The sequence below is a fragment of the Vigna unguiculata genome, chromosome 11 (genome assembly GCF_037176805.1).
Source record: "Vigna unguiculata cultivar grain cowpea cultivar isolate G323 ecotype 2 chromosome 11, ASM3717680v1, whole genome shotgun sequence".
Lineage (NCBI taxonomy): Eukaryota > Viridiplantae > Streptophyta > Magnoliopsida > Fabales > Fabaceae > Vigna > Vigna unguiculata.
Window position 1 is genome coordinate 37950497 of NC_140802.1, and position 10797 is coordinate 37961293.

A 10797-nucleotide genomic window follows, 5' to 3' on the forward strand; every position below is an offset into this window, starting at 1 on the left:
ATTCTAGACAATGCGGATGGACACGACGACTCAGACGTACTCGACGACCCGGACAAGCTCGATGACTCAGATGTACCCGACGACCCGAACGTGCCCGACGACCCGGACGGGCCCGACAACCCGGACATGCCCGATGACCGAAACGGGCCCGATGAACCAGACAGGTCTGACGACCTAAACGGGCCCGACGATCCAGACGGGCCTGATGACCTGGGCGAGCCTGATGACCCGGACGAGCTTGACCTAGATGGGTCAGACAACCCGGACGAGCCCGACGACCTGGACGGACCCGACTACCCAAACGAGCCTGACGACCCAAACTAGCCCTTCCAAATCATTGGGCCCGACAACCCGGACGAGCCCGACGACCCAGAAGTGCGGGACAACGTGGAGAGGCCCGACGACACGAATGGGCCCGACGACCCGGACGGGCTCGATGACCTAAACGGGCCCCGCGACCCGGACGGGAAAGATGACCCGGACGGGCCCGACGACTCGTACGGGCCAGACTATTCGGACGTTCCCAACGACCCGGACAGACCTAACAGTTTGAATGGGCTCGTACGAGTTGTCGGGCCCGTCTAGGTCGTTGGGCCTGTCTGGTTCATCCGACATGTCCAAGTCGTTGGGCCCATTCGAGTTGTCGGGCCCATCCTAGTCGTCGGGCCCGTCCGGGTATTCAGCCCTGTTCGGATTGTCGGGCTCGTCCAGCTCGTCAGGCCCGTTCGATTCGTCGGACCCGTCTGGAGAATTAGGCCAATGACCTAGACGGGTTGGAGTGGGCCATATTGACGAACTTGACGGCACAATCGTGCAGTATGGGTTGTCAGGCCTCTAGATCATCGGGCCACCCAGCCTGTCTGGGCTTCCCAGTCAATCCAGCTCGGGTGGGTCGTCGGGTCTAACCAATCTGGTTGTGTAGTTGGGTCTGCCCGACCCATCTAGGTTGTCGAGCATGTTTCCAAATTTATCATGAACTCAAAACATAATTAAGCGTAAAATAAATATTGTTAAAATTAAATTTTATTTCACAATAAATTCAATTTTTTTTTCAAACAAGAAATTGAAATGTAAGGTATTTTAATTTTCTTATCCAAACAAGTTATTTTAAAAATAAATGAAATTTAATTACAAACAATTCAAATACAAAATATTTCAATTTCTAAGCATCGTTGAAATACTCAATCTAAAATAAGTAATTGTTCAATGAAAAGAAGGCAATGTGCTTTAAGGTAAAGTCGTGATTATTGTAAGAGAATGTCTTAACTTAGTTACTGTGAATTTCGATTTTTCGATTAATTTTAATATTTTCTTACAACTTTTACATCTGCATAAAGTTTTATAAAAAAAGACACGCATTAATTAATGTTTTATTTAATTATTTTTTGGAATGGTAATGTTACCAGAACTTTTAAATTATTTGTCCACTAAACTCTCATTCAATTAGTGTAATTTGTAAGATTGTTTTTCAAAAACAATTAAATGTACAATCCAAATTAATAAATACAATAATGTCAATAATTCATAGTTAACGCTGATTATTTATTTCATCTCAACTGTAATTAAGTGGAATAATGAGAAACTATTGCATAACTAAACAAGACAATGCTATTTTCCCAATCAGTCTCCTATGACACGCAATATTATTAACATATTTTTAACAAATTAAAATTCTTGAATTTATCTAACATAAAAATGTTCTAGAACGTTTTCAATTATACTTTTCAATAAATGCTTCTTTAGAAATACTTTAAACCTCGTATATCTTTTAATCTATCATTTATAATTCAAAACAGACTTTAAAAAATAATAATTAAAATAACAATAGATTATTTATCATATATTTAAATTACAATCTATACATTAAAAACATTTACTTATAATAATTTATATATTAATTCTTTTTTTTTTCCTCTCATCCCAATTTTCGAAAGCCCTAACAAGAGCCGTACATCTGAATTGAGAAAATAGGCGAGTGGAGGCAAGTAACAAAGTCAAGTCGTCGATGAAGAAAAACCATTTGTGGTGAAGCTTACGGAACTGTTTTCAGTGTAAAAGTGCATCTTCTCGCAATTTTTCTCTCTCAATCTTCGACTTCAAGGTAACTCTCACCAAATCGCACGGAACGAACCAGAACAAGTACTTTTTAATTTTTTATCATCTATTTTCTTTTCCATTTTTTTACCTTATTATTCCGTTCTCGTTTTCTCAGCATCCACGCCGTTGGCGAAAAATGTTGGGGAATAAGGATTAGGGTTACGTCTTCTTCGCGCAGTTGAATCCAATTGAATATTATTTATCGAATCATTTCTCAAAACATAGTTGACGATGGTTGAGCGAAAGCAGTTCAAGACCAAGTTATGTGTTCTGTATCAGAGAGGTCGCTGCAATCGCCATAATTGCTCTTTCGCGCATGGGAGTGCCGAGCTTCGACGATTCCCTGGCACGTTTAGTGGTATAGTTTTCTAGTTTGCGTTGCTCATACATAGTGCAATTGTTTTATTATTATGTTTTTGCAATTGGTTGAGTCTATATCTTGTGAATTGAGGTTAGTTGGATTGTAGACTATCTGTGTTGATGCTAGTTGAGGGATATTTGATGAGTATTGCGACATTTGCTGCATGGGGTTTCGAGTAACAGTTCCTCAGGGTCTGATTGGGAGTGTGGTTTTGGAGAGAAATGGAATGGGGGATTTTTTTTTTTTTTTTTAATTATTGGATTAAGAAAATTATATTTTGTAAAAAAAAATATTAGGAGTTCGGGCACTAAACTATCATATTATTTCTTTCACTGTTAAAAGACTTATGGAATTAAAAATATTTATCAAAAATGTTTTATTTTTCCCCTTTCCTCTGAAATTTAACTTCGAAACACACCCTTGGACAAGTTCATGCCTGGTTATGTGTGGTAAAAAGAATTATGATTGAAGGAGGAAGCTTGTTTGTGTTTGAAGGTGTTGAGATCTTTTATTTGAGTATAACTTTATGGACAAGGAAACTGCATAGAAAAGAAATAGATGATGGACAAATCAGTTCATTTTAGTTTATTGTTTGATGTCATAGAGCTTTTTAAACTAAAGGCTTTTGGTCGCAGTATATGTGCTTGGAGTCTGCTTGAAAATAAGTAAGTCTTAATGACAGTGTGGATGATAATGCAATGCAGAAATTTAGAGAATGTTAATGGTGTTTTTTGTAATTATTATGTCCTTCATATTATAATCATTTTCCTCATCCTTGGTCATCATTTTTTTGATATGTTAATAAAGTTTATAGTAGTTATTCTATTTATAAATAATCTCTTCTCCACTGTTTAATTGACCTATCCTGCCAAAGTGGTAATACTAATATATGTCATCTATCAATTTTATTCCATCAACAGCCAAGACCTCCTTCCACTTGTGTGTCTCTTTCTACCATCATTTCTGCTTGCTAGTGTAAGCTTCTGTATGACAAGATCTATAACTGCAAATTCACACCCAATACATTAAGGGGCTCAGAAGTTCTTATTCCCTGGATAAAAATGGGGAAAAATATTGGAGATGCTTTTTTATATCAGTCCACCGTTGTTTTCTTGTCGGATTTTATTCTTGTTTATTTTTAGGAGTAGAGATTACAGTAGAGTAATTTGTATTGGCATTGGAAAGATAGAATGAGATGCATAGGAGTGATAATTACCTGTCTTTGGCTTTTTGGGCTACTCTTTATCGCAGTAATAATCCGTTTTTTTTCTTTTTGTAGCATTATGAGGTAAAACATTTTTATCTTTTGGGTGTTGCCTTTTCCCTCTAAATTAAATCATTTAAAGAATAGTTTCATTAGTTTAATTTAATATGCATCACCACTGTAATTCAGTGCTTAATTTGCACTTGCAATTATTCACTGAAATTTGAAGTATTTCTGCTGTATTTATTGTATGTCAGCAACTTTCCAGTCTTGTTTTTCCTCCTTGGAATTTTCCTCTGATGACCCCAACCTTGAGTGCAAGGCAATGAATCAGAACATAGCATTTGATATTTATTTGCTAGCTAATTTCATGTCCATCAAAGCTGTCTTCTTTCGTTTTTGTTATAATTTATTGTCTATATCTCATTTCATGTAATTTTATAACTTCGCCCTTGAACTTGTTTTTGAATAATTCCTTCGCATGCCACTATTAGCTATTTCTTTTCTAAATTGCTGTTTTCAAAACGATGTTGTAGAATGAGAATTTGACACAAATTGGAAGAGTTCACCGTGTTTCTTCTTCCAGATATAGGTGACTTGTAGAGTTGTCCTTGGATTATTTGTAGTCCACACTAATCCTATATCTTTCTTTGTTTTATATATAATTATTATCCATGTGAGGTGGAGCTGTTTAAATGGGAGTCTGAAGTTAGTCCCATAATTGTGCTAACATGGTGAAATTACATGGAAAATTTGATTAATTACAAGAAACTAGTGAAAAAATATACTGAAAGAGAAATAAATATGTGAGAAAATAAATTTGTAAATTATATAGGGGATGAGTTGCCAGTGCCACTATCACAACACATCCTGAAACTTATACTTTTGTACCCCCAGCATGTTTTATTGACACTCTGTTATTCCATTTGTTCAGCTGAATGTCGTATTCTTCATAATAGTTACTTATCTAATAGGACTGGTCCATATGTCCATTGATTCTATGTAAGCAGATACAGAAGATTAGATATGCAATAACAAATGGCATATGGGATTAATGTCAGATTAATTTATTCACTGATAGGACGATCACATTATCTTGTTGAGACTATTGCATTTCCAGGAGTATGGATATTTCATTTAGATGAGAGATCTTCAGAAGGCATTCTACTGATTGGTTTATCTTAAAGGCGATGCTGGTGTTGTTCATGAAATTGTAATTTCTTGGCAATGTTTTTTATGCTTCATTCCTTGAATCTATGGAACTACAGTGTTACCTCAGATCTTTCTTAGGCTTGCATGGATTGCCTGCTAACATCATGTTTTGATCAGAAGCAAGTTCAAGAAATTTCCAATCATTTCATTAAAAATTCTACTTCCTGATTGTATGGAGCTTATGCTATTCCTTTTGGCTGATACTTCTTGAAATATTATGGCTACATGGACATTGGCAAAAGGGAATTATTAGTGGAGATGATGTCAGGAGAAATCGCATCAGATATCTTGTTGATGGATTTTTATTTCTTAAGCATCTTGGATATATCCCTACCTTTGAGATTATATTTTATATCTTACTTCTCTCATCAAGTTGGGGATGTGAAATGTTCTTAATCCATTGCTACCTTGATTACACTTCAAGGTATATGCTACATGCGTGGGTTTACTATATCTATGATAATATGAGGGTGCTAGTTTCTATCCACTTTAAGCTCTTACGTGGGAGGCACTATTACTATACATTATTATGTTTCTCTTGTTATTCCTGTTAATGGTAAGCTTGGTTTCATTTTCATATTTATTGCATTCTGTTTGTATCTTCTGGAATGTTTGCTGTTTTTTTGTTAGTTTGCAATATTGGAGATTTGTTTTTTATTTCAGGTAGGCGAGACTACTTAGGTAATGACTTGAGGGATAAACTTGAAAGAAGGCATTTATCTCCTCGAAGGTACTCACCAGCTCAAGATGCAAGAGGCCGCCAGAGCATCCGGGGTCAGACACAAGAACTTTATATTTCTTCTTGCTTCTTAATTTTAGTGTCATTTCTTAATTGGTTGTACCTTAGAGTTTCATCTTTTCTGTCAATTAAATATTTATTTCTATTTCTCCACTGGCAATTTTATGATTCATGTTCTTAGGCTGATGTCTTCATTCTTCAAACCTTGAATGGTGGGTAAAATAGAAACTAAGAATTAACAACTAAAGAAAGAGTTTTCCTGTTATTGATTTTCTGAATCTCTCAATAGAGTTCTGGTATTTTTAGCATAGAGATTACAAGCATTTAGGGTAACAGCAAGTAACAGAATTGGCAGTTATGATAACAGAAATTACAGCCAGCATAACAAATTACTGCTGGCATAACTAACCACAGTTGGTAGAGGCTAATCTATTGCTTACAACAGAAGCTCAAAAGCACAATCACATATACTCTATTAGTGTCTGATGCTACCATTTTCCATATTTTCATAGATTTTCAACATGAGACTTGCACTGAAAATCATTCTCTTTTGTGTTTCCAATTTTCTACAAGCTATGAAGAATGTTCATTACTTCACTATGAATTTAACTGGACACAAATTGGAGTATGCATTTTGTATTGTAAATGTGGTTTTCATTTCTTCATGCTCAAAAGATCATACCTTTTTATGTTGGTTGATACATACATGCACCAAAGAGAGAAATGTGCACATGCTGCTTTACCCAATGATTTTATGTCTGTTCTCTTCCTAATGTTCCATGTGTTAAATATTGCAGAATACAGTCCTCCAAGGTCTTTGGAGAATAAAAGGTAAATCAACCATGAATCATTATGGATACTTTTGCGTACATCATTTAATTTTTTGTGGGAACTAATTGTCTATTATTGTTCTTCTTCCATGTATACATGTTAAAATTAAAATATGCTATATCTAAGGGATAGAAATGTGAGATTTGTAATTTCAGTTATAAAGAAGGAATTGACATTGATTGGAAGGCAACCTTTGAAAAGGGTAGGGGAATAGAGAAAGGTGCGGGTGACTTGATGCCTTGTGAATAATAGATAAGAGATTACCGAGTTCAAAGAAACATGCATTATGCATAGTATATGTACATTGTGTGCCATGAAATTTACTACTATGTATTTATTTGAGAGCTGATGAATATGAAGTTTCCATTCTTTTGTCGGAGTTTGTTATTAATCTCCACAATTATCTTTCGTAGTAGTCACATGCTGTGTGCATGACAGCCTAATTGTTCAAAGGTGTTTTCTGGAATTAGAATTATAGGGCTTCCCAAGTTTAACATTTGATATTTAAGAACTTGTTGAGAGAATTTCCTATCTTGACTGTGGAATATGCCTTTCTTGGAGCATATGTTATTTCATTTTTGTTTCAGATTCTTATTCATGTTTTTAGTCTAAAATAAATATCATTAATTGCTCTTGCAGTGACAGAAGACATAGGAGAAAACAGGGTATTACTGGTCAAAGTGATACTTCCGGAAATTTGAAAGCCTCAGATAGAGTTCAAGATCAAGCTAAAGAAAGAAAAATGCTTTCCTCTGGTTCTAGGAATACTCTCGAGGAGCAGGTTTGGAAACTCTCTTGAATCTTTCTATTGCAAATAATTCGTGGAAGATTCCCTAGTTTGTTAAGGAAAACTGCATGTGTTTTTATATTTTTGGAACTTTTGCAGCTGAAGAAAGTAGATTCAGGTATCAGTGCTCTACAGAACCGAAAATTCCAGCTAGAGGTTAGTTTTATCTCTTATAGTTGCATTTCCTCACATCATCCTGGTGGTTGTCTTGGTTAACTTGGTTCTCTAATGTTTAACACCTAGATTTTTAATGAGTGTTCTTGGACTCCAATCATTCACGGATGGGGTTCTACTGAAACTTATTCCTTGATTTGGTTGCATAATGATGCTTCCTCTCTTTTTAAGGAATTGATTAGGTTTAAGTTATTAACATGCTGTGTTGTTTACTTTACTATCACAAGCCATTGCAGCTTGTTATTTCTTGTCCTATCATCTGTTAACTAATGATCTTAAGAGTTGCTTTTGATATATCCTCTATCAATCACTCTGTTTCGTGTGTTATTAAGCATATTAACTTTTGTTTTTTCTCTTGATTCCTGTAGTGTAAATTTATGTGCAGACTGTAATTACGTGAATAGTTTTGAAATGATTATTGGAATCAGTCTTTTATGTATTGTAGCAGTTGTCCTGCTTCTATCTTCAGAACCATACAATATATACGAAATATGATTTGTCTGACAAATCTTTGTTTTGAGGTTTGATTGTGGTACTGATATTGAAATGTTGTTTCATATGATGTCCTGGGAATACTGATGAAATCAACCTTCCAGTTAGCTTCCCTAAATTTAATTTGAAAAAAAAAATGTTTCTTGAGCTAATGCTAATTATCCTGTTGGAGTTGCAGTTGAATTTAAATCGAGCCTTTTTATTTGTTAACTGTTTTGTATTAATTCCTATTTTTGAAGGTCTACCTTGATGAGAGTATTCAAGAAGTGGATAGCCTTAATTCTAGAATTCAGGAGCTTGAAGCTCAATTATGCAAAGAGGATGAGGAGTGCAAAAGGTACTGGAATGTTTCAATATCCGTATGTTGATAATTTTTGTTAACCGTTACACTTCTCCTTTAATTTGGCATTTATTGATAATGATGTTGCCTTTCCTGGCATTTATTTGTTCTCTCTGAAACTTCAGAATTACTTCAAGAATAAGGAAATTTGTTAGAGTCCACAATCATATGTCACAGTTACAAGATGAATTGAAGAGGCAAGTTTCTTTTTTACAATTTACTTTGCTTTGTAGACTTCTACTACGCATTAATGTCTTTTGATGTTTCATTTTCTTTGTGTGTTTGTCTAGCTGCATACCATTGTATTCATGTTTCTTTCACCATTTTATGCATAGATCTCAAGTCCGACTTCAACGGTTTGGAGATCAGCTTGTCTCAGACATTTCTAAGATTGGTGCCAATGAAGAAGATTTAAGCATTGATATTGTCAGCAATGGTGAAAATACTGGTCTTCTTCCAATTGTCAAACATAATGTGGAGCATAATGATGCATCATCCCACAGAAAAAGGCTGCATATTGAACGAGAGGCTTTGGAAGATTTAAAACAAGGTAGTAGTAGTAATGATTTGGTTTTGTTTCACTCTTCCTGAATTCCTGAAATACTACATTCGCTAAACGAAACATTAGGAGGTTCAAAATAAAAACTGCAAGCTGCGAATGACATTCTTATAATTCATTTGGAGGCAAGGGACATCTGCTGTCAATACTTGTGATTTCATTGTTGTGTTTTGCTCTGCATTCTGCCAATCATTTTCATTAGTTTTTATTTTAATCTGTTCACGAGTTGGTTGTTTTATTAGCGTTTTGTTATTCATGCTACTTTCTTGTAATGGACAAGCAGATAGATCAAAAGATGGCCATTCGGTTGAGACCGGTAGAACTAAGAAGCGATCTCGGTGGAATACATCAGATCAATTGAATGACGAGTCTCTCAGGGGCCCAGAAAATGGAACTGAAGTTATTAGAGCTCTAGATCTTGAAGGCAGGCACAAGAGAGGAGTAAGGAATTCTTCTAACAGCCTTTATTAATTATGTGTCCTCATAGTCATAGGTTAGAACGATCTAGGTAGCATGGATGATAAGCTGGTATATTGAGCTTGAATATGGAAATGACAAAGTGTGGAATGCTCATCTTTATTTAGCCTCAACCCCGTACATTGCTTCGAAAAGGTGTTATGCCAGTATCATGGGTGGGCATATGTCCGAGTTATCTGTTATGGGGTCAACAGACATAGTACTATGACATTATACTTAATCATTTTGGCATTTAGTGGATATAATGTAACTGTAGGTAGTTGTGACTTATTAAGGGAGCATGTGGAGAGAGAGTGTTCCTGTCAAGCAGGGACGTACCAAAAAAGTGAGGCAAAAGAGGAGAGAAACTCCAGCACGGGGATGTTGTCGAGGGATTCACTCGTCATATCTTCCTTAAATAGCAATCGAGGGAATAAAGATCATAGCGAATATTGAATGCACTGGCTAGGATTACTGAGATCATCCCTGAAGCTGTAACTGGAACAAACAAATTCCATTGTTGTTCTGCCTCTACCTTCACACTTAAAAAAGTACAGGTTGTTTTAGTGTGTTGCATTCTTCATGGTTTTGTCCTCTGTGGTCCCTTTTTTTTGTTCCATTCATACATCAAACAGCTTATCAAGCATTTTGAATAATATTTTTGAAGTTGACTATTGTCATTGAAAATGATCTTTCCCATTTTCCACTACGAATATGCAGTTGAAGCAACCTAGGATTGAAGTGCCATCAACTAGCATGGCAGCTCATGTGGCTGATGAGGACGTTGATATTGAACTTTACAACGGAAATGATATCAATGAAACTGCAAATACAGAAAATGAGAATGGTGTGGCAAACAAGGTGAAGGCTGCACCACTAATGCTTCCCCCTGCTTTGGTACCTCGTAGCAATTATTCGCAGGTTAGTTCTTCTTGGGTGCCAAATTGTACATCCTTAAAGCACTTCTAAGAAACATTTGTAAAAGTAGTCCAATTTCATGTGCAGTACGAGGGTAACGACGAGAATGTTGATGTGGATGGTTGATGAATAAGCAGCAGGGTCACGTGTGGTTTAGTCTAATCAATATTGGCAGTTTCTAACTTTCTTTTGGTGGCTCGAATGTCAATGCCTAGAACAGTAGAATTTGAAAATAGTGGATAGGATGCAAGATTGGGAACAAGAAACGAAAGATTTGTGGATCTACTTGATTATCTATTTTCTGTTGGACTTCTTGATGTGGTTATAAATGTAATTCTCTGTTATCTATGATATTTTTTGGTTTTCCAGATCTAATCATTGAACTGAAATTACCGTATCTATCATATGCAATATTCTGCATCTTTTTGGTTCTCCATATCCAAGACTGTTGAGAATTTAAAATGATGAAATTCATGAGGTTTCTCTATTAACTTCGTTGACTACGTCCTAGTTCCCAAAGTAAATGAGTGAGGATTTTGGGAAATATGCATATAATATGTTTGGATGAGGTAATTAAGTGGATGATCCATTTGGAAAATATGTATATAATATGTTTGGATGGGGTAA

General features: G+C 35.9%; 1 protein-coding gene across 2 annotated transcripts; it reads left to right on the forward strand.

The window, feature by feature from the left end:
• The first annotated feature begins 1910 nt into the window (after window positions 1-1910).
• Window positions 1911-10545, forward strand: LOC114169243 (zinc finger CCCH domain-containing protein 13). Of its 2 annotated transcripts, none has more exons than XM_028054293.2 (12): window positions 1911-2101; window positions 2213-2455; window positions 5538-5648; window positions 6411-6444; window positions 7084-7225; window positions 7331-7387; window positions 8137-8234; window positions 8363-8434; window positions 8573-8790; window positions 9080-9237; window positions 9973-10173; window positions 10258-10545. In XM_028054293.2, exons 2-12 carry the CDS (start codon window positions 2329-2331, stop codon window positions 10294-10296), a joined length of 1257 nt encoding a protein of 418 aa, XP_027910094.1. In that variant the 5' UTR covers window positions 1911-2101; window positions 2213-2328; the 3' UTR covers window positions 10297-10545. The 2 variants fall into 2 exon arrangements, with proteins under 2 accessions (XP_027910094.1, XP_027910095.1); XM_028054294.2 differs by having other exon boundaries at window positions 8573-8787.
• The last annotated feature ends 252 nt before the right edge of the window (window positions 10546-10797 follow it).

Coding starts and splice junctions, on each gene's coding strand:
- LOC114169243 (XM_028054293.2), top strand. CDS start 2,329: ATGGTTGAGCGAAAGCAGTTCAAGACCAAGTTATGTGTTCTGTATCAG. Junction 2,456..5,537: donor ATTCCCTGGCACGTTTAGTG/GTATAGTTTTCT, acceptor TTTTTATTTCAG/GTAGGCGAGACTACTTAGGT. Junction 7,388..8,136: donor ACCGAAAATTCCAGCTAGAG/GTTAGTTTTATC, acceptor CTATTTTTGAAG/GTCTACCTTGATGAGAGTAT.